The sequence below is a fragment of the Gambusia affinis genome, linkage group LG15 (genome assembly GCF_019740435.1).
Source record: "Gambusia affinis linkage group LG15, SWU_Gaff_1.0, whole genome shotgun sequence".
Classification (NCBI taxonomy): Eukaryota; Metazoa; Chordata; class Actinopteri; order Cyprinodontiformes; family Poeciliidae; genus Gambusia; species Gambusia affinis.
The window spans coordinates 20,630,221-20,653,416 of record NC_057882.1 but is presented as its reverse complement, the minus strand read 5'-3'; the positions used below and the strand labels follow the sequence as shown (position 1 = coordinate 20,653,416).

The 23,196-nt window shown below is 36.5% G+C and overlaps 3 protein-coding genes across 9 annotated transcripts in view; 2 read left to right on the top strand and 1 right to left on the bottom strand.

Moving 5' to 3' along the window:
• LOC122844493 (FRAS1-related extracellular matrix protein 2-like) overlaps nucleotides 1-8,976 on the top strand; it is a 68,723-nt gene extending 59,747 nt beyond the window's left edge. The window contains exons 16-24 of the mRNA XM_044139999.1: nucleotides 324-655; nucleotides 2,561-2,753; nucleotides 2,836-2,961; nucleotides 3,068-3,195; nucleotides 3,569-3,703; nucleotides 3,807-3,933; nucleotides 4,162-4,349; nucleotides 4,430-4,576; nucleotides 5,090-8,976. Of these exons, the coding sequence (XP_043995934.1) occupies nucleotides 324-655; nucleotides 2,561-2,753; nucleotides 2,836-2,961; nucleotides 3,068-3,195; nucleotides 3,569-3,703; nucleotides 3,807-3,933; nucleotides 4,162-4,349; nucleotides 4,430-4,576; nucleotides 5,090-5,623 (1,910 nt within the window). The 3' untranslated portion in view covers nucleotides 5,624-8,976. The remainder of the gene's footprint in view (nucleotides 1-323; nucleotides 656-2,560; nucleotides 2,754-2,835; nucleotides 2,962-3,067; nucleotides 3,196-3,568; nucleotides 3,704-3,806; nucleotides 3,934-4,161; nucleotides 4,350-4,429; nucleotides 4,577-5,089) is intronic.
• A 715-nt stretch (nucleotides 8,977-9,691) lies between these two features.
• Nucleotides 9,692-16,492, top strand: trim47 (tripartite motif containing 47). The gene is made up of 8 exons (XM_044139998.1): nucleotides 9,692-9,946; nucleotides 10,318-10,529; nucleotides 11,664-11,709; nucleotides 11,865-11,960; nucleotides 13,025-13,249; nucleotides 14,008-14,030; nucleotides 14,110-14,231; nucleotides 14,323-16,492. Exons 1-8 carry the CDS (start codon nucleotides 9,764-9,766, stop codon nucleotides 14,850-14,852), a joined length of 1,437 nt encoding a protein of 478 aa, XP_043995933.1. The 5' UTR covers nucleotides 9,692-9,763; the 3' UTR covers nucleotides 14,853-16,492.
• Nucleotides 16,493-17,116: 624 nt separating this feature from the next.
• trim3b (tripartite motif containing 3b) overlaps nucleotides 17,117-23,196 on the bottom strand; it is a 33,946-nt gene continuing 27,866 nt past the window's right edge. For 4 of the 7 annotated variants that reach the window (XM_044139997.1, XM_044139995.1, XM_044139992.1 and 1 more), the window contains exons 14-16: nucleotides 20,952-21,022; nucleotides 20,739-20,879; nucleotides 17,117-19,937 (exon numbers count right to left, since the gene is read on the bottom strand). In XM_044139997.1, coding sequence (XP_043995932.1) covers nucleotides 19,785-19,937; nucleotides 20,739-20,879; nucleotides 20,952-21,022 — 365 coding nt within the window. In that variant the 3' untranslated portion in view covers nucleotides 17,117-19,784. Of the gene's footprint in view, nucleotides 19,938-20,738; nucleotides 20,880-20,951; nucleotides 21,023-22,807; nucleotides 22,850-23,196 lie in introns of all 7 variants that reach the window. The other 3 variants (XM_044139991.1, XM_044139994.1, XM_044139990.1) reach the window with 1 other exon arrangement.

Here is a 23,196-nt window from a genome sequence, read left to right as displayed (position 1 = left end):
ACATTGCTGTCCACCTAAACAAACAGGCTGGGTAAGAACAAATGTTAAATATTTCAGTATATTATAAAGGACTTAACTAGAGCAAAAGGTGACTGTACAAAGTGTTGCTCTGCGGGACAAAATCCAAATGTAGGTCACACTTTTTAGACTGTATTTAGAAATCAGTTTGAGAGCAGTGTATCATTTTACATTCACCTTACAACTATGCACTACTTTATGTTGGTCTTTCATATAACATCCCACTAAAATAAAGTTTTGCAAAGCATGGTATCTCACAAAGATACCTGACCATGCCTGGAATCTTTTCCCATTCAATTTTGCAGGTATGCTTCCAGTAATCTCCACTCGGCCCCTCATGAACTTTGACCTGACTTTGAGTCCAGATGGAACCCGAGTCGGAAACCACCGCTGTTCAAATTTGCTTGACTTCAATGAGGTCACCACAGGTCACAGCTTCATCACTGCTTCGACACGCAGCCCAGAAAGCATGGGGGAGTCTGCGCCCTACCAGTTCAGCAGCTCTCTGCGGGGGAACAGCACGCTGCGCTTCTACAGGAACCTGAACCTGGAAGCATGTCTGTGGGAGTTCATCAGCTACTACCACATGTCTGAGCTGCTTACGGACTGTGGAGGTACAGTAGGCACAGATGGACAGGTGTGTGTAACCTTTTTCCAAAACAGCTTTTAAAATTCAATCTAGAGGTTGAGTGTACATTTGGCCGATTGCTGCCTTTGTGTGGATTGTGGCCTGTTTATGCTCTGTTGTGTATGCTCAGTCTATTTACACATTGACGTCTGAATGAGTAGGCGACACAGACAGAGGAGCGCCATATCGCTTTTCCTCCTTTAAATGTTTCATTCAGTGGAAGTTTCTGTTTGTTTGCTAATTCCGGACACCTCTTTGGGACATTTTTCAGTGAGAAAGTACACACAAGCACACAAAGCACTCAAAGTTTGTCTAGAGTCTAGACAGCTATTGATTTGCTTAATGCTGAACACCGCTTAGATTGACACAAAACTGTTAACATCATCAACTGAAAGCCATTATACTTGAAGATTTCCACAAATCTATCTTTCAAATGATTTTTAGATAGCTCTGTCAAATGGATTTATTGTGACCAGATCCTTAGAAAATCAAAATGTTTGTTTACATTCTCTCTGCAGGTGTTGTGGTGTTTACTCTGCAATTCTGTAGTGATCCTTATATAGTTAATGACCTCTGCTCATGTCCTGCTGATCTTTTGTTCTCCTTCAGCCTTTGATCTTTCAGCGTTTTTTTTGCTGATTAGACTGCATGCGTGGAGTTTGGTATAAATGTGAGTGTGTATGCAATGCAGAAGGAGATGGAGAGGAGGTAAAAATAACTTTTGCTGGTAACACACAGTAGTTACATGCAAGGCTTGTGATCCACAAGACCTGTGTTCCAGATGTAATTGCTGTTATGGAAAAAGAAAAGAAAAAAACATTTCTAAGGTGTTCACTGTCTTCTGGTTCTAGGTGGATACATAAATCAAAGAGCACAGATTAGTTGATACTAACTACAATAAATATTTAACTTTAACAATAACATAAGATGAAATCTGAAAAGTGTGACATTCTTGGGAATGTATCAGACAGTTCAGTGATGATGTTACAGAGGCATTCAAAGCAGGGCTATGTTCTAAAATAATATTCTAATTTTTGGGCATCTCTTGGAGAAATGTTCAGTCCATCATGTGAAAATAGAAAGAGTATGGCAGCTGTAAGTCTACTAGAGCAGGGCATTTTCTCCTCCAGCTTGGTAGAATATAGAATATGAATATCCAAATCATGTTCTCTCTACACCAGTTAAGTGTGTAAGTTCTGTATATTTTAAAGATGACCTTCTAGTCTAATTTGAGTGAAGTCCTGTAATTCAAATCTTTGAAGGCAGATTGAATAAAACCAAAATATTGGTGTATAGTGACATCTAGTGGTAGCATTTTGGGCACTGCATTTATAAAATATGACCGTGACTGAATAACTTGCAGTGAATTATTTGAACATGTTCATGTTAATAATATATATACAGTATTCAGTTGTGATCAGTAGAAAGCTTTTTATTGTTGAAACAGTTGCTTTGAAAGGTAAAAGAGATGTCAGTATCAGCCTACATCACTGGTTGTTTGTGTACAACACAAGGAGGCGTTACTGTTCCTGAACCCACTGAGTAGGAGTAGGAGACTTCAAGGACCTCGAGGAGGAGAGCACTGTGTTCATCTGTTACATCTTTTCTGTACTTATTATAGGTTTTCAACCTACAATCATTCCTTAATCTGAAATATTGTGAAATGTTTTACTAAACTGCTTTAAGTAAATACAAAGTACTGTAATTTTTTCTCCCAACCCCACTAGGGAGAAGAGTGAACAGAAAATGGATGGATGGATATACTTTTTTATATACTGTATATATATATCAAATGTAAACTTCATTCTATGAGAGACTTATCTAAATAACGACAGCATAAAAAATCTGATGTCTGCATTCAGTTATTTTTAAGGTAAATAGAAATAACTAATTTCCACTTGAAATTTCCTGCAGGTGCTGAACTTGGTCCAATCTTATGTAACCCTACGTGTGCCTCTCTACGTGTCTTATGTGTTCCACTCACCACTGGGCACCGGTGGCTGGCAGCACTTTGACCTCCAGTCAGAGCTGCGTCTCACTTTTGTGTATGACACAGCAATTCTGTGGCAGGAAGGCATTGGCAGCTCCCCACAGGCAGAGCTCCAGGGTAAGTTCCCATATCAGAAAGAGTAATGTTTCTTGAAAGAAAGAAATTTTCTGAATTTATATATGTATTTTGTTCTTCATAGGATCATTGTATCCTACCAGCATGCGCATCAATGAGCAGGGACGTTTGGTGGTGAATTTCCGCACCAAAGCTCGTTTCAGGGGTCTGTTTGTTGAGACTCATTCTTCAGGCAGAATCAAAACAACTGGTAATACTGACTGACATGATTTTACAATGAGATTTTCTGATTCCTAAAACAAAAATGAATATTGTTGATGCGGATATCACTTTTAAACTTCTTAAAATGTCTCTAGCAATATCCATGTCATCCATGGTGATGAGTGTGGACCACCCAGGCCTGACCTTTAACCTCACCTTAGTGAGGACTGAGCCCACCTACAACCAGCCAGTCCAGCAATGGACCTTCCTCTCTGATTTTGCTGTAAGAGGGCATGCAGCTTTTTTCATCCCATGATTAGGACAGTATGAGACTCATTGGGTGCTAACCTTCAGTATTGTTGCACTTCAAAAGTGTTAAACATCTGCAACCTGTAATGGATTGTATTTAACAGAGAAGCAATAATTGTACTGAGCGCTGTTAACATAATATAAAATATTGCTATAAAGCACAGATGCATCCCAAAAGAATTATAGAACTGAAAAGTTAGTTTATTTTTTAAATTTGAAATCAAAAAGGCAGTATTTCTGCCTTCTTAAAGAAATACTCAATTTTTTAACTGGTCTCATGTAATATTTCCTTTTCTTAACAAACAAATTTTTGGAAAGCCCTTTACTTTTGTATTTTTTGTATACAGATCAGAGATTATTCTGGAACATACACAGTGAATTTGATCCCATGTACAACATCTCAGAACATGGAATACACTGTTCCACCTGTTTGCAATCCCAGAGAATATCTCGCTTTTGATCTCAACATTAGATTTCAGCAAGTAAGTGTAATCCTTTGAAGGAAAATCCACTCATGAAAAATTTGTATTTGTTTTTCTGTCACTTTTTGTCTTCACTCACTGACATAGCTTAATCTCTCTGTAGGTGAGCGACCCAGTTGCAGTGGAATTTAGTCTGAATACTCAGATGTTCTTGCTGTCCAAGAAGAGCCTCTGGCTTTCTGATGGCTCTATGGGTTTTGAACAGGAGAGTGACGTCACTTTTTCTGAAGGTGAAACTTTTCATTTCCTGTATTCATTTGGCAAAGCTGCATTACATTTAATAAATATATAATCTCCACTTAATTAGCTTTGCAATAGGCAATAGGCTCAAACATTTAAAAATATTTCAGCCTATGAAGTTCAAACATTTAAAAATGTTTGAGCCTACAAACATTTTTTGTAGGCTCAAGATTCACAATGTTAGCATATAGAATTGATACTTTCTTTCCTTCTTTTAGGTGACACAATATATGGTCGCGTCATGGTGGATCCAGTGCAGAATTTGGGAGATTCTTTCTTCTGCAGCATAGAGAAGGTGTTTCTCTGCACTGGTGCTGATGGCTACGTGCCCAAATATAATCCAACCAAGTTTGAATTTGGCTGTCTCGCTGACTCTCCATCCTTGCTATACAGATTCAAGATTCTTGTGAGTAAACAAAAGTTTTAAAACTCAAAAGTGTGACTCTTTGAGAAAATGTTTTTTCTCTACCTTCTTTGACTTGCCAGGACAAGGCCCAGCCAGAGACTCAGGCACGTGTGTTTGGAGATGTCAGTTTTAATGCGGTGCTGGCAGTAGATGATCCATCAGCTGTATCTCTTGTCAGAAACTCAGGATCTGATGGGTTTAGCCTGGACTCAACAGCCATGTTCCAGGTATGCTATCTCTCACTGATGGAAGCTTTTTAGCCTTTCTGCCATTTAATCCATTAATCATTTTTATAAGGACCAGAGGAGATTTCATGCTGTAAATGCTTGAAACAGAAGAGTGGATTTAATAATGTTTTGAATCAGGGGTCTGAGTAAAATGTTAAGGTCATTAGCAAGGTTCTGTAGAACATGGCTGTATGCTGAGGAGGCAATTAAGCAATTTTATTCAGGTGTGTTAGACCAGAAAGACATCTAAAAGTTGCAGGACACCAAAACATAAGGATTGGAGTTTGAGACCCCCTTTTTAAAAACTGACTAAATTATCTTTAATATCTTCTATTAGCTGGTATCACTGAAAAAACTGTATTTGTCTATTTCCTACAAAATATGGACTGTGAATGTGACTATTTTGGCAGTAAACAACATGCTTCTACATATGTGCTTTATGCAGTAGAATGTAGAGAATGTAGAATTACTGAGACCGTTTTTCTTAGTGTTCATGGCTATTCTCATCCTCAGGTTGCTGCAGGGCACGAATGGTATATACACACCATTTACACCCTTCGCTCCAAAAAGAACACCAACAGGGGCATTGGGAGACGCAGCCTAGAGTACCATTCTTTTGTTTCCACTCTGACATCATTAGGCACAAAAAGCCATCGCAGAAAAAGATCTGCTCACGACAAAATCCCAGCAATTGCAGAAGACATTGGAATAGATAACAGCCGAGGGACCAACATTATGCATATTGCTTTAGACCGCACCAAGAGGAGGTCGAGGGCATCAGATGAGTTGTTCCTTGGTGGCCGAGAAGTTGATGAGCTGAACACTGACGATCAAGAGGAAAGTCTAGTGAGCATTGTGGGGGTACTGGTGGGACTGCTGCTGACAGTCCTCATTATTGTTACCATTGCACTGGTACTGAAATCCAGACAAAAGGATGGTAAGGAGGTATGGAGTGAGGGAGTGCAGGAGGTGGTGAAAGGTTCTGTCAGCACCGAACCCATGCTGGTGGTGAGGATGCAAGACTGCCACAACAGCTCTGAGGTCTGAGCCATGAATGCATGAATTGGACAGACGGACACACAGAATACATGGGAGGAGTTTTTATATATTCCTTTTCTTTTTCTGAGTTACTTTTACAACACCAAAAACATTCAGTTGAGCAAATGATCTTAGAGTGTGCCTGTTAATGTTCCCACTGAACTGAATTCACTTGAGTGCACTCAGTACAACACTATTATGCCATGTTTTTATTTGTCATTTCAGCTTCTGCTGTTAATACCGTCTGCTCATTTTTGGTCTTGGGTAAAGACTTAATTGTCTCTAAAAGTGCCTGAAGAAACTAATGCTTCAGGACAGTCAACCCCAGTGTTCGTACGGATGATGCAGACTAAGTGAAAAATACAGTGCTGGAGGAAAGTAGCATTCAGCAGGAAAACCTTCAATAAAAAATGAAGGAATCACAGTATTGCCATATCAACACAAAAGTTTTAAACATAACTGTCATACCTTGATTCAAATACTTTATTTAAAATAAAAAGCAACAATTGTTCCTATAATACAGTCATAATAATAATGTTTTCTATTTGCATTATTCCTTGTGGCGTTGCAGTAAGATTGATTGTATTTGCAATAAATTAGCAACAGAAGTTTGTTTCTGGAGCTAATCATTTGCAATGAGTTGTAGTTTTCAGACAACTGGACAGCAGTTAAGCTAAAATTATTTTTGCCTGCTTTGATAATCATATGTTTATGAACATGGCAATGTGAAGCTGACATGTCTGAACATGACTACTTCAAGTGCTGTTTATAGCTACATGTAAAATATATTAATCTTAAATTGTGGCTTCCATAGAGTGAACATTTTTATTCCTGCAATTAGTGGAGTATTTTTCATAGGTTAATAACAGGTGATGAATCAAGATGAAGTCTGAATCAAAATAAGACAGCAACCAATGAGCAATCTGTATTTGCTTTGTTTTGGCAGCAAATGATCACCAGAGAAGAAACATTGGCTTATATAAATTATTATCAGCACCACTGAGAACAGATCAGATTTTAGTTTTAAAAAATAATGAGCAGTGTTGTTGCATCCTTTTATGATGAATATTAATTTGTCAGTGCACGACACCCTTTTTTTTCATTCTCCACCTTCATCAGAAAACTACCTTTAAATTATTGAAGTAATTATTACATTTTCAGTTTTTAAAACAATCAGTAATTTCTTCAAGTCATTCTCCTAAACCTTTAAAGTTGAATATGCATCCTGTTTAAAGTAGTTTATATCACAATATCTGCTCAGGTAGCTAGCTTGCCACTACAACATACAGTGTGCAAATCCAGAAAGCATGCAGAGCTTAAATATGTCAAGGAAACATTTAAAAAACTCTTAAAAGTAACTTTTGTTGCAACAGATTAATGTCAAAAAAGTCCAACAGAGACATCAGTTCAAGATTATATTAACTGTGGTTATTGAGTTGTTATTCTTTGAGCTGGACACTGAAAAGCGAGGGAAGAGGTTTGAGGTAAAAGAGAAAAGTTGGGAAGCATTTACGGCTAGTCAAAAGAAGACAAGAAGGTGATTTCTGTCTCAGCAGCAGCAATGCTGGATGATTTTCCTGCTTGATATTTGTCAGATCATCTTTACTTGTGAGAGTGCTGTACTGGCAATCAGCCTGTTTCACAGTATGACCACAGGTCATCAATTCAATCTCGCAACCAAAGATTTTCAACATGAGAAACTGATAGCTGCAATCCAAATTAGCATAAATGTTACTTGTTACTTCCCAGCTGTAGTTTGTTACCTAATAAAGGTAAGAGCCTCTCAATTCTAAACCGTAAAGGTCTTTGTCTTTGTGACCAAAATATTTCCAAACAGCCAAAATCGATTTTTGGTGTTACTGATTGAAAAGTAAAACACCAGCAGTGTGAAGGGGCATGCATGTTGCTGAGCGCGTCACTCAGCAACATGGGCAATCTGTGCTCTAGACAGGAGAACACTTTGATTACTCTTGTACTTTTTCTGGCAGCTTGTAGAGACAGTTTTAAACAGTAGGAAAATACGACAATGAAAACACCTCTGCTGTCATCAAACAGTGGAGGCTCCAGTATTTACTATTTCACTATTACATTTTCTGCTGGCTGCAAAAGATAGTTAAGGATACTGGGGATATATTAGAAAGGAGAAAGGTTGCAGTATCCATTTTGTCATTTTAGCATACTTTTGAAAATAAAAGACATCTTTTATTATTGAAGTCGTTTTTTAAGAAGAATAGCAAGCATCCTGTAGCGTGTTTTCTGGAAAGATTTGTCAGGATTTCCCAATTTATAGCTGAAAATAAAAAACAAAATGACAGTCACTTCTTTATTGTAACTTATCTTAACCATGCATATCTAATTTCAGTAGATAAGTAACATCTGAAAGGACTTTTTCTCAATTATTAGTTAATTTAATCATTGTATGCATTCATTTTTATATACCTTATGACATTGTATTATATTTTTCCAACAATGTTTTTTTGTACTCTGTTGTGTGCTTACTTGTATGAACCATTTTGAGTATTAGTGAACCACTATGTTTCTGATAGAATATTGTCATATTTATTAAATGTTAATGTAAAGTTGTTTTCTTTTTAAACACAGGTTAAGGTATGCTTGTAAACAGATGCTCATCTCAGGAGTTTTTCCTTTTGCTTTGAATAGGCATGGTGTTTTGACTGAAGAGAACCTCCACAAAGCCACTTTCAACCTCTATGTTACACTACTGATTAGTCTGGTGAAAAGATATACTCATACCTGAAGATCTGGCATTGTGTATTTCTCAGCTTTATTTCTTGGCAGTGCTGTGTAGATTTGTTGTTTTGGGACAAGCAATGCACACAAACGAGCTGCTTACAGATCACTATGGGACAAAGTATAGTTTTCGCCATTTCACATATGTCCATGATTTTATTAAGATTACTTCTGAAATTTACCGTTTATGTGTATTGTTAAATCAGTGTCTTACTCTGCTTTGAACATGTTCACATCAGTGTGCTTGAATGTTTGTCTCATGATTCTGTGAGTCATCACTGTATAAATATGGCTGATATTTATCAGGGTAAGCTGATGTGGTGATAATGTGTCAATCAATGGGAAATGTTAAGATTTAAGAGCCTGCTGAGATCCAACTGTGATTTTTTTTGTACCCTGATGAATAAGAAAATGCCACTGTCTCTAACTTCAAATGCACTTTCTTGCATCTCTTCACTTACATGTCACCACAAGCTATGCAATGTAACTTTCACTCCACAGCCAGTCATCTCCACAGACACCAGAATTTCAGCACAATCAATCTTGGTATTGTCTTTTTATGAATTGATTTTTATGTAAATGTAATTAATAATAAATATTATTTACTGCTCCTTGCTCATGAGTTATTTTTTAATCTGTATTTGTATAAAGTTTCAATATAGAGTGTGTAAAATGCAAATGTGAATTGTGGCACATTAAATAAAATAAGTATTGATTTTCTCAACATTTTTAAACAACATATGTTGGGAGAACAACTAAGGTTTAGATATAATCAGATTTACTGCCAAAGGCTTCGTGTGTAGACCTAGACAAAAGATGCTTGTTTTTTCAGTGAAATACAGGATGAATGTCACATTAAAGTATTTTTTTTGTTGTTGTTGTTTTTTTCAAAAAATTTATTATAGTGTAATTTTTTAATTAAATGTATCCAAGCCAGACTGACTAGCTTGGATACACTTTTGAGATTAAATGTATTTCTTACTTTGAATTTATTTTCTTTCTCCTCCCAGCAAGAAAATGTTTCCGAATTAAAGGTTATGTTTCCAAAACAACATGCGAGAGATTATGCTTCTTTTTCTTAATTTTGTAAATACAAACAAGCCTATGTTGTAATTGTATATTGAATGGAAAGCTATCGTACATAAGTGGGCAGCATTAAACATTTATGGGAGAAATTGTTTACAAGTCAAAACTATAAGTTGATTGACGGAAGAAATAAAATAATTTGATTTAAAATCTGTTTTATATTCGATAAAGCGGTCAGAAAGCGTAAAGTCTGATTGGTTAGAATGGAGAATGACGCAACACAAAGACCCCGCTCACCTCCTTTCTTCCCCTTCCCTCACTTCCTGCAAGATCAGCGGTGTGTTGACAAACTGCCGCTGTTGGCTCGTAAACATGGCGACCGCTGGAGCAACTGGAGACGACCTGAAAAAAGAGCTCACATGCGCTATTTGTTTGGACTTTTTCAAAGACCCAGTCATACTGAAGTGCGGACATAATTTTTGTCGCTTTTGTATCTGCATGCACTGGGATGAAAATGGCGGAGACTACGGGTATCAATGTCCTCAATGCCGGACTGTAAGTTGATACATGCTAACTGCTTTTTTCCCCTTGTCTTTTTGTTTGTTTGTTTGTTTGTTTGTTTTTTTTTATATACATTTAAGGTTGTTTTTTTACGCAGAAAATTAATAACGAACAGTTTCAGCATTATTAGGAAGTTATTTTTAAGAAAAACCTAAAGCTTCAAGAGGACTTTAACAATTATTTGGTTTTGTTAATGAAAATAACGTAAAAGGTTTAACCAAACAGCAGGTTTACTTTAGAAATGTGTACTCGCACCGATTAGCTCTACTCGGCACTGTCTTTGGATACAGTTGCTATGACAGCTCGCTTTAGTTAACGGAAGTTTAGTTACCTAACAATGTATCTGTTGATTTGCCTTTTCTCAGGTATTCAACAAGAGGAGCTTCACTAAAAACTACTTGGTGCAGAATCTAGTTTCAAAACTGGACGACCTGGAGCATCTGGGTACTCCGTCTGCTCCTTCCAAATCTATGAAACCGGATGGAAAGTGTCAACAACATGGTGAAGAGCTGAAACTCTACTGCCAAACTGATAAGAGACCCATTTGTGTTGTCTGCAGGGAATCAAGAGCTCACAGGTTGGTTGTAGCCTTCCTTTAGAAAAATTGAAACACTTCCAACTGTTTATTTCTTCAACATACTTTGTGCTGAAATGGGCTAATAATGTGACACTCTCATACTATACCACAATCAACTTTTTTTTACAGACTTAAGTGTTTTCCACCAATACTGTGTAATAAACCAATACACGTATATACGTTTCAAAATTTAATTGTTGTTATAGTATGATTTAAAATTGCGTAAGGCTTCTAGTATCTAGAAGCTTTTTGGAGATTTGATCATGTATTGTTTTCTGCATAACTTAGATTGCAGCCTACGTAGATTAAATGACCTTGCATGCTTCATTGTACTGCTTAGCTCTGCATGAACAGTGTTGCAGCTCACACCACTAAGGCCTTGGAGCCACACATAGATAAGAAGGGCACATACACACAAACTCCTTATGGGGAGTAGTTTAGAAGTAGATACAAACCAGTTGCGCCTTGGTCTCTGTGCTTGCATTGGTCTGAACCTTAAAGTAAACTAAGCAGAGGCCTGGCGCTGCAGACAGGTGGGTAACTCTGTTTGTAACTGAACATGTTGGTTGGTTGTATTGTACAATAACTGGCTTAAAATATAGATTAAAACAAGGAAAATGCAACTTTTTCTCTTTATTCCTTATTCTGAGGTACTATTATCGGGTCTCAATCAAGATCTCAAATTCTAGAGCTTTAACAAAATAAAAGGGCAAATGTTTTTCAAATTTAGAATTCTGATAAAGAGAAGCCCTCCTTGAGTCAATGCTTTATAAAACTACACATTTTGGGGGTTTTGTTTTACTGCCCTTGCACACAAAGAGGAGAAAAGCAATGTGACTGCACTAATATATGTAAATTTGCTTAACAAAAAAGATACTTTTCAAATGTTAAATAAATTTTTTTTTTATTTAATTTGGCAAATCAGTAAAGTGTGTAATTTTGTAAGTACATTTGAACATTTTTAAAAGAAAAACAACATGTTTGTTTGACTTAAATGACACACATAACAGGCTAGCCCTTGTGTGCCATCTTGTGAGCTGGGGGGCAATGACACCAAGATCTGTGTTTTTATTAAGAAAGCTCAATATCAAATTGTAAATAAGTGGAGCAGTGAACATGGGCTATGTTTTTCAGACACCATCAGGTGGCTCCAGTGCCAGAAGTTGTGAATGATATGAAGGTAAGATCAGTCTCTAAAACTGCACATCTAAATGGTAAATTTGAAGAATTTACTATGCATCCTACTTGTTGTATTGAAAGGTTTTTTCACTTGCTTGTTATGTTCTGTTTTTTTGTTTTTTTGTCTACATACATTATGATGCTCATTTATTTCAGATGGAGTTGAAAGTGAGGCTTATGGAGCTCAACTGGCAGAAGTCGCAGTATGCCAAAATCAAGACAACAGATGAAAGGACTAAAAATGATGTTCGGGTATGTAAAGTTCAATTTATTTCCATTGGTTGTGGGGAAAAAGCATGTTGCAGTTTGTTAAGTATTGCTTTAATCTTAATGTTTTGACAATTTTTTATAACAGTGAACTAAATTAAGCTCTGTACTGGGTACAAATTTTGGTTGAAGTAAGAATACAGAAATATAGACAACTTGGCCTCATCATTTAGTATTCAGTTATTTCAACATAAATTCTTCCATAATGATGGCTCAGATTTTTCTCAAAATTAACAGCCATATTACACATGACACCACTGGTGTCTGCATAGAACAACAAGTATGTTGTCTGAAGGAAAAATTAGGAGATCTCACCGTCAAACAGGTAGCCTTACCCCTGTTGCTTGAAATAACTACCAGTCCCTTACAACAAAGACATTTTGCCCCAATCCTTACTTTCAGGTGAATGTTTTTTTTTCTTTTTGTGAGAGGGTTTTTGAATTTATTGCACTTTTCAGATTACCCCAATGCAGCTGTGGCTAAAATCCATTTGGTTGCCACCATTAGCGTGTTATCATTTTTAAGTCATCCTACAGCATCTCTGTAAGATGAAGATCTTGTCTTCAACTCTAGCTGAGTCCCTCAGTTCAAATTTAATAAAAAGCTATGTGACACAGTTTATGTCATAACTTTCAGCCACTCCGTTTATTTACTGGTATGTTTGGGTCATTGCCATGTTAGCAGTTCTAGTTTTGCCTTAGCTTTATTTTTTTGACAGATGGTTTCACATTTTACTCAAACACCCTCTGAGGAATAATAGAACTGATGGTGGATTTTATGATGGTGAGCTGGCCAAGTGCTTCTGCAGCAAAGCATTCACAAAACTGTGACACTTCCAGGTCCATATGTCAGTTAGCATGAGTGTCTTTTTGTGGAATGCTGTATTTGGTTTATGTCTAACATTGCATTGATTTATTACTTGAATGTATCAGTTGTAAAAATTTATGTCGAACAGCCATGTATCCAAATGTAAGAAACAGTCTGGTGTACAGTGTCTGATTTCTTCAATATTATTTTTCCATGAATATTAAAACCTCTCTGTCTTCTAGCTGAAGAAGCAACGACTCAAGGAGAAGATTGAAGCAGATGTAGGAGCCTTAGTCCAGTTCTTGTTGGATGAGAGAGATTCTCTTCTGGAGAGCTTGGATGCTGAGGAAGCAGCCTCTCTGGCCGTCATTGACGACAACCTGGAGTTTGTTGAGAGTGAAGCAGCAGATGTGGACAAACTCATAGCAGATATTCATAATCACATTGGTGGGAAGACTAACTTTGAGGTGAGTTGAATGATGGGTATTTTCTCAACCTACATAAAAAGAACCACAGCCGGTGGTGGTTTCTGCCAGCCTGGCCTCTGCCAGCTCTTCAGTTCACTGTGCGTTCTGACAGTCTGCTGTAGAGCTTGTCTTTTATTAGCAGGGGAAAGAAGTGAATGGAATGTGGGAGAGTGATCTTATCAGAAGGGGGGGCTATCCTGATAACAAGGAAAGGGGAACACAGAATCTAAATTCTACACACAGACAGTTTTACAACTAAGGAGTATCTCAGGAAGATCTCCTAAAGAAGATTAAGACACCACCTGCAAAAACATGCTCGAGGTTAAAGAAAGGTTAGTTATGTCTTACACACAGTTTAACAAATTCATCCTCTCTGGGGTGAGAACACTGAACCATTAAATTAAAAAAACAACTAGTAATATAAAACTACTAATGTAAGAAAGATAACGAACATAATAATTCTCACATTGAACACAAAGGCATCATCGCAATGTGTCCTGCAAAGACATTAAAAATCAGATAAAAATAGTCTTGTAGACAGTTGCACCCATCCATCCATCCATTTTCTGTTCACCCTTGTCCCTTAGTGGGGTCGGGAGGGTTGCTGGTGCCTATCTCCTGCTACGTTCCAGGCGAGAGACAGTTGCACCAGTTGGACCAAAAACTTTAGTAAATACTGCTACTTTGTTTAGTGTGCAGTAAATTAGTAATAACATTCAGCATAATAATTAAGTTAACATCTTATTTTACTCCAACAGAGCCTTTCTGGAACATTTAATAAGTAAGTAACCTACAATTGAAGAACATCATTAAATTTAAAAAAAGAGTATAAAAGATTAACGTATTTGTTTCCTCTCCAGAGCAATGCATCGCAAGTCTTTCACATCCCTTGAGCCGGTCAGTTGTACGACTGAATTTACAGACTTTTCAGGGCCTTTCCAACTCATCATGTGGAAGAAGATGATGCACGTTCTGCACACCAGTAGGTTTAGGCAACAGAAATGCTACCACAATAATAATTCATTATGATTAAAGTAAGGTGAACTAAACTGTTCCTATTTCTCCCTGCATAGTGCCTCAGAACCTGACCTTAGACCCCGACACCGCTCATGCGAACCTCCTTATCTCAGACTTTGACACGAAAGTGGAGGAGGGACGGGTTCGCAGCCAGGAGCCGGATCTTCCGGGCCGCTTCAACCGGTTCTGTGGAGTTCTCGCCACAGCCCAGTACGCCAGTGGCCAGCACTACTGGGAAGTAGACGTGAGGGACAAAGGAGTGTGGTACCTGGGGGTGACGACTGAGTGCAGCAACAGAAAGGGCTTTGTCAATCTCACTCCATCCGCAGGATACTGGAGCCTCTGTCTGCAGGACCGACTCTACGCCAATGTGGAAGATGGCCGCATTCCCCTCGCTGACTACTGGAACTCGCCGCGTGTCGGTGTGTACCTGGACTATGACAATGGCCGCCTTAGTTTCTATGATGCTGTTACAATGAAGAGACTCTACATGTTCGACACCTGCTTCGAGGAGCCTGTCTATCCCTTTTTCAGCCCAGGGAAGAATGACGTAGGCAGCAGGCTGCAAATATGCCATTACTATTAACAGAGGTGTGATGAGTAGGTGTTAAGAGTCCAACTCGTGCTTTCAGGTTAGCCTGTTGGAAAGACATCTTCTTTAGACATGCAGTAGTGATGATGTGATGTTGCTTCCCGGGTGAACATTCTCAACTTGGATTCCACCCCCACCCACCCCCCAACTTAGACACAAACTGTAGGCTCACACCCCTGGTTACTACAGTGGTGGATTTGGAGAGGTGCTTTGCTGTTTACATATATCACTGTGTTTGTGGGATTGCAGATGCCTCAGGTGTTCCTGGTGATTAAAGCATACTAACTTATGCTCTATTAACATCTGCTCTGCCAAACTTTGTTACATCTGCTTTTGGTTTCTGTTCTCAGTTTGGCCAGCTTGTCTGGGGAATTAACTTGAAATTCATGTTTCTAGATCAAACGGGTTAGACAAGTTTTATGGAAATGGTTTTATCAAAAACATTTTAAACTACCTGCATATTTCCTTAGTTTATGTTATATACACGCCGCTTTGAACTTTTGCCAGCCCTACTTTTTACTTCCAAGTTTTTTGCAGCACAACTTTACAGTACTGAACACAGGTAACCGTGAGGAGATATCTTAACAAATATGGAATGTTTTATACAGCTGAGCGAATGACAAGCTACAAGTCAAAGCGATAAATTTCTTTGAAAATCGCACCTCCTTATTAAGCTGTCTTTCCATATATATAGCCACTTAAAGGATAAATACTTAGCTTTATACATTCCATTAATAAAAAATAAAGCAAGAACTTGGATTTGACTGAAATAGTTATGGAGTTCTTAATGTTGGCGTTGTCTTCTTGCTTTTATGTTTTATGTTAAACTGATTACTGCTGTTACATATGACTGATACATGTATTTAAAGTCCATGTATCTTATGATTTATTTTTTTTTAGTTTTGGTTTCTTAAAAGTTGAAACTTGTGCTGTTACATATTTCAGTTTGTTATTTTGTTTTACTTATTTTCTTGGACTTGTGGTTCTGAATGTCCATTAAAATGGCTCATTTTCAAGTTTTTAATTTTTTTTTTAATTTTTATTTTTCATTAGACAAGTTGAACCTGAAGACACTGCTCTTTGATTATTGGAGCTTTTTTGCATCTCATTTTCTCTCTTGCTGTATTTTATCCATGACTGCAGCTCTATGGGTTTATTCATGCAGTTACATTGACTTCATTTATTTATCCATCTTAGGATTATTTTCAGTTGTGTCACAAAGTTTGACTCCAGAATCTTGCTAAGGCTCTTGCACTCTGTATGAATATTCATTCTATTTCATCTCAATAAAACAAAAAAAAAATCTATAATTTATTGAGCTTAGTTTCTTCTTAAAGAAACAATCCACTTCATCCTCATGTGACATCACTATAATTGCAGTTTTGGTATATCAGCTCATTATGTTCAAAAAATGATTAAATCTTTTTAAATGGACTTGGCAATATCCCTGTTCTCACTTGTGACTGTGTGTATGATTATGTTCTAATTAGCTACAGCTTCACATTTTCTTTTTTAAGCTGAAGTCGAGACTTTAACTGCCTTTAAAATAATATTCTTAAAGATTTTCACTTACTATGTGTGCTATTGTGACATTTCCATCCATGTGTCATCCATAATAAGAAGTTTTATTTTCACCTTGGTTGTTCTTTCTGTGCTTTTCTTGTCTAGTGTCCACTTTTTTTTTTCTTAACCACAACAGACCAGTCTGGTGCTGCTGAGTCACTAATGTAGAACATTTAAGGAGGAGGTGAGAAAACTGCTCCTACTGCCTAGGTAGTGACTCAGAAGCGACTTTGCTGTTTCTCTATTGAGATGTGGGCTTAATGCAGTACAAATGACTAAATCTAACAAAGAAACATTACTGTAAACAAGTTTCTTCATACACTGTTTTGTCACTAAGATATTTCTTCAAGAAGGTCCCATTTAGGTATGATGTCTTTGCCATAGAGCCCTTGTCATTTATAGTCATTGACCTTCAGGTTTATAAACCCCTTAATGCTATATGAAGTATTTAGAAGACATACATAAACCAGCTTTTAAATGAAGTAGATTGCCAATTTAAAAGTTGGCAATCTAGTTGATCAGTTGATCATTTGCAGCTTATTTTCAACTAGTGTGATCAAACAAAATGTTCTTCTGGACTATGCTTAATCTGCCAAAAGCAGTCATCATAATTGTCATTTATTAACTAAAGGAATCATTCAGTGCATATTCATGAAATTACAGAAGTCTGTTGAAATAAAACAGTTTACACAGCATTTCTCACTATTCCGGTTTATTTTTGCAACGATTTTCCAGGATTACATACATCTTGTAATTACCATCTGTCTGATCTTAGCATACAGCCGTACACATATTTGGTAGATGTAGTGTTTTATTTAAATGTGCTTTAGTTATTTCACTCAAACTAGTTAGTGACAATTAAAGACATGGAAAATGAAAAACAATAACTGTGATTTACAGAGAAAAATAATTTGTCAGTACACAGTTTTCCAACAAATGAAAAACACAAGAATAAAGACAGTTAAACAGTTTTTATAAAGACACATAAAAAATAGGTTCCTTTTGGAGCCACACGTAAAAACAAATACTCTAAACTGTCCATGATAAAGTGCTGGTTATCAGTAACAATAAAATGACTGTAATGTACAATACACCTTGGATCATGATAAATGAACTGTACATACAGGCATGTATTATTCTTGTAAAATGATAGAACTCTTATAATATTTGTACTTTGTGCAATGTTCAAAAGCAAATTACGACAACGCATTTTGGCAGAGGGTAACATCAATGTTAAACAATGTAAGCTCTTTGAGGAAGTTTGAGGAGAAATCAGATTTCAGATGCTACAACTTATAACACATAACATAATGTTTGGCGGAGAGTAAAGTGTCCAACGCAACAGTTAGAAAAATAATTTGTCCATCAAATCATAAAGAAAAGAAAATCAAAAATAAATTAAATAATCTGGAAAAATAAAATACAGCAAATGTTTACAATTTTGTTCTAATATTTCAGTCATTCGAGTGGCTACTGCTTGGCATGATCTCAGTTCCGTTTAAATGCTGGAATAAGTAGGATATATACTGTAGCAATATAACATGAACAATAAAGCCATATGTACACTTACATATGCATATTTACAATTACAGTAAATTATTTATATTAACACAAAAGTGCAAAAGCTATGGGGTCAATGTTTAGAAATCTATTTTGGTTATTACAACAGCAAGATTACATATAGAAGTGGAGCTGGTTGGGATGTTATGCTTCATTGAATAAACTATAACTTGCATAAAGGTCAACTAATGACTGGTGGGTCTTGTCAGAATGATGAATTGACCTACACATTCCAAAATGTTCCATTTTGTATACAGATATATAAAAAAATGAAAGGCAGGGACAGCAGGGTTTTTGGTGCTCAGTGACAAAGTGGCACCTCTTGGGATTTTGAAATGATGTTCTGTTAAAAAGTTTCGAGCAATAAATATCTTCCCTGCAACAGAAAACACTTATGTTCTTCATTTTGTTGATTTGTTGTTTACAGAGGTTGAAACTAAGACATACAGATTTGTAAAAGCACTGCTTTGTAAAGTTTTAGATCATTATTGCGTTTGCATTCTTGGATTTTATTGAAATGAAAGGATGAAAATCATTTACACAGGAAACGAACAATGGAGGTGGTTCCCCAGTCATTTTCCTGTGATACAAATGTACAAAGGCCAAAATATATATGCGAAACCAGAGTTTCTAATAAGTCATTTAAATGTTTTCTGTATATTTGCCCATTGAATATGATTTTGAAATTTGTTAAACAGGATATGGATAGAACAACCTTTGCCTTATATTGCTGTATTGAGGTAGTGTTGCAAGCCTCCAAATTAAGAAGCATAGTAATTCACAATACCACAAGGTCATGGAGATTTGGCATGAAAGAATAGAGAATATTGATGCTGTTGTCAGGACATAAGTAAAGGGCATGCTAAAGTTGGGTAATATTCTAGCATGTTAGTACACTAGCATCAACTAAAAAGGTTTAACACCATTTCAGATTACTTTAGCTAACACTTTGCTATACCAAGTTGTCAGTTCATATGCTGGCTGTTGCTAAAATGGCAACATTAGCTTATTGTTTGGAGTAGCATGTTAACTGAGACTTAGCGCTTGCAGCTATGGCTAACAGCAGTGTTTTCATTTTACTTTTAGCCAGTTGTTTATGTGTTATAGGGAAAAAAAAGGTGCAAGCAAACTTTTAAACTGAAATAATTTATTTGCTTTGAACTCTGCGTTACTCTCACCCTAAGTGTTCTGATCGAACATGCTTTATATGTTCCCAGGTAACACATGTTATATGTAGGCTGGACCTTTCACACAGGAAAGATTCATAAATAAGCATTAGCATCAACCTCAACTCATTTGAGACTGGAGTTGTTTTCAGTCCTCATTGGTTATGGACTCTTTAGACTGAATGTTAGCCTCAGCCACTGGGACTAATACAAAAAGAACACATGAAAGTTAACTACAGCAGGTAAGATTTTAACTGCTTGTAACATTTTTAAAGGACCTTACTACAAACTGTACTGCACTATAGGCCTACCTTCCTCTGAAAATATGGTTGAAAATAGTACATGCTTGTTTGCCTTGCTGGTTGCTGGAAAAGTCATAAATCTAATTCAGAAATTAGGTTTATCACAAAATGTCACGTCTGGCAAGCTGAGTCCAAGTAGATATACTGGCAGAAATCGAACTTATTTCTTCTCTTCTAATATTAATATTTTTGCAATTTCTTTAACCTTCACTGAAAAGAAATGAACAAGGAATTAATCTGCCCCAACAGGCTGCAGGAACACTGCAACTTAATGTCAACTAGTAATGTGAAATATTAATTTATTCAAGCAGGATTGGTTGATGCCTTTCCTTTGTCTACTGCAGATATCTGTAAACTTTGAAGCAGTGATTCCCGGAGTCGGCAACTGCCACATGTCCATCTGAGGTGAGAGCGAGGCCCTGGGGCCCATAGAGCGGGTCTGCTGAGGTGTTAATGTAGGACAGGAAGGACCCTGTGCTATCAAAAACCTAGAAACCAAAAATAAAATATTTCCTTTAAATTTTTTGCCAATAATGGAATGACTATTAAAAAGTGCTCTGAAAAAGCATTTCAGGAAATGTATTATTTATTTATTTTTTACACATTTCTTCTGTTTGTGTTTTTTTTTTTCTTTGTTTCAGTAATTGGCACTAATTTGCATATCACAGCAGCAGTTCACAACTGAGTGTAAAGCAGCTCCAAATACAAGATCATGGACTTGAACCAGAAAAGGGTAGAATGGCTTCTCTGGGTCGAGAACAAGGTCCTGCCCCAAATGGAGGAGTTTAAGTGTCTCGGGGTGTTGTTGACAAATGAGAGAAAAATGGGACAGGAGATTGGTGTGTCGGCAGAGATTCGAGTGCTGACTCAAATCTGATGTGATGGAAAAAAAAGCCAAAAAGCTCAATGTTCGATTTACCAGTCTCCATACTTTTCTACTCTTATCTGTGGTCAGGAGATTTGGGAAGTGACCAAGATGTAATCAGTCGTCAGTCTGAGAAGGTACTACAAATGTTATGAATGGTTTTGATAGCTTTTACTCAGGTTATCTTTCATTTCAAAATATCATTCTTTCATTATCTTAAACATTTAAGTATGACCAAAAGCCAAAACAGAAGAAATCTTGGGGTAAATACTTGCAACCATTGCAATGTGGCAAAATATAAAAAAAAGCTCACAGAGTATAAATACCTTTTTTAAGGTGTGGTATTATATCAAAGAGTTGGAATTTAAGGTCATTACTAGGTTAGCACAATATTAATGATGATGAAAACAAAAATGAAAATTACCTGTATTCTGCTGTTACCCCAGTCGGCTACAATGATGTTTCCATTAGCATCTACAGCCACACCAGTGGGCGCGTTGAACTGGCCATTGCCTTCTCCATGAGAGCCAAATTTAAACAGAAACTCCCCATCAGCGCTGTATACCTGCAACAAGTAGTAAGAAATTCATACCACCAGATACAATATGAAGATTTGCAGGGATTATATTTCTTTTACCTTAACAGAGTGATTGTGAAAATCTGTCACTATAATTTCATTCTTGTTGTTCACTGCAACAAAGTGCGGACCTGAACAGAGAGACAGAATCATAAACGTTTTGGAAAAACAGATTCATTTCATTTGCACAAATCCTGTCACAGGTAGGCTGGGTAAAAAAACTTTTCTGACAGTCTCTATGTACTGTTCTAAATTTAGAAACTTTTCTAAAATAGTACGGAGCAAGACTTTTCAGTTTGAATCATATTTTGCATTGTTAGTGCATGCTAACAGATGTGTGATTGTACTGATGGTTTAAAAAAATTCCAATGTGGATTAGCTGCATTTATTTTTGAGTTTTTTGATCATCCATCTAGGTGTTTTTCAGAATCAAACATTTGTTTTTTTTTTCATAAAACACAGAAGGATTGTTGATTAACAGAGACCACTAAAAGACATCTGCACGGTTTTGTGAAAAAAAAAAAAGTATTCAGCCCATTATAGATTTCTTCTAGTTTTGTTTTTATGCCTTAATTGTTTCAGATTGAATTTTAAAGTCAGACAAAATTATATGAGTAAATATGCAGGGGTTTTAAATGCCAATTTCAATTATTTACAACAAATTATAAATGTTCCCATTTTTGTATAATAAATTAAATAATAATTAAATGTTTTTAGTTCAATTCCACTACACACACCATGGCCTTACTACTGCCTGACATGTAGAATGACAAAATCCCTTAAACAGTCCGACATGAAGAAGGCTAAAAGATCTGAAATGGCAACACTTCATAAAACCTGTAACTCATGTTGTCACCTTTGTTATCAATAACTACCATTAAGGTCTTACAATAACTGCCAATTAGTCTTACCTCCCTGTTGCTGAATTTTGATCAACTCTTGTTTTAATAAGTCTGATATTGTTTTCATAAATGCTGTGTTAGATTTATGCCTGATGTCAAAGGATACACACTCTAAGACAATTATTTGTCACTTCACAAACAGTTATATTCTGTCAAATATAAGATGTGTCTTTGTGTTCACTGTTTTCTGATATTGTAGTTAGCAGTGGTTTTCACCTTTAGATGACAATAGAGGTTTCTTTTGGTTATTCTTTGACTCAATGAATAAGTCTTTGAAGTGCAATTGGTGTGCTTCCCGTTGACCGGCCAAGGTTTCTTCCTGTTTCAGGTTTTCTAGGGAACCAAAGACTTATAAATAACTTTGCTACTCTCTCCAGACTGACAGATGTCAGTCACTTGCTTTTCATCTGTTCTTGAATTGCCTAAGATCAGGCCAAAATCTGTTGCTTTCTGAGATATTTTACCCTACTTTATGTTGTCAGACAAGTTATTTTTAAGTTATTTGTTGATTCTAGAGTTCAGACAAACAACCAGACCAAGGTGTGACCAGAGAAATTGAAGACAATTAAATAAAAATGACTCAGTTAATTAATGAATCAACAATTTGGCTATTATATTTTCGCATTGCATGACACTAATTTAATTAAATTAAAGATGACATTTCAAAGAAATTATTTGAAAATATCTGTCCATTATTAAAACACATTCGGTCGTGACAAAAAGCAAGAATTAAGAAAACCTGTAACGGGGCAAATACTTTTTCATAGCACTGTATTTTTGCAAATAATTGTTTTATAGTCAAACAAAAAACACACACAATGTACATGACAACATGTTGATTATGTTATTTATGAATTTGCAGCTGAGTTTCAAGCAATCTCTGTACAAGTATATCTTCATCCATCTTTAGTAACAATCTGTCTTCTCTGGAAGTCAGACACGTGATCAGGGAATTGGGTTAGACAGAGGACACCGTGGGATTAAGGTCGCAGCAAGGCCACACTTAGTACTTACTGAAAACTGAGCCAGATTTATTAAAGTTTGGGCCAAGTTTTTCTAAATCAAGAACAGAAGGAAGAACAGAAAGAAAGAACAAGCACGTCATCAGAAATAAAGATAGGCGAGAAAGTAAACACTTAAGCGCAATCTGTAGAGTCGCCTTCTATTGCTGCTGCAAACCAAGCAATGTCAGCAAGATGTTAAAGTTACAAATAACTTTAACATTTCATATTCCAATAACTGAAGAACAAAAAATATAGTGTCATTATTTAACTTCTCGATTGTGGATTAAAATACAGAATTGGACAGAGTAATTTTCTTCCAGTTAAAAATAGATTTGGTTTGACCCTCAGCTTTGCCATGTGTGGTCACAACTAAAAGGTCCCATAAAATGGGGAATCCCC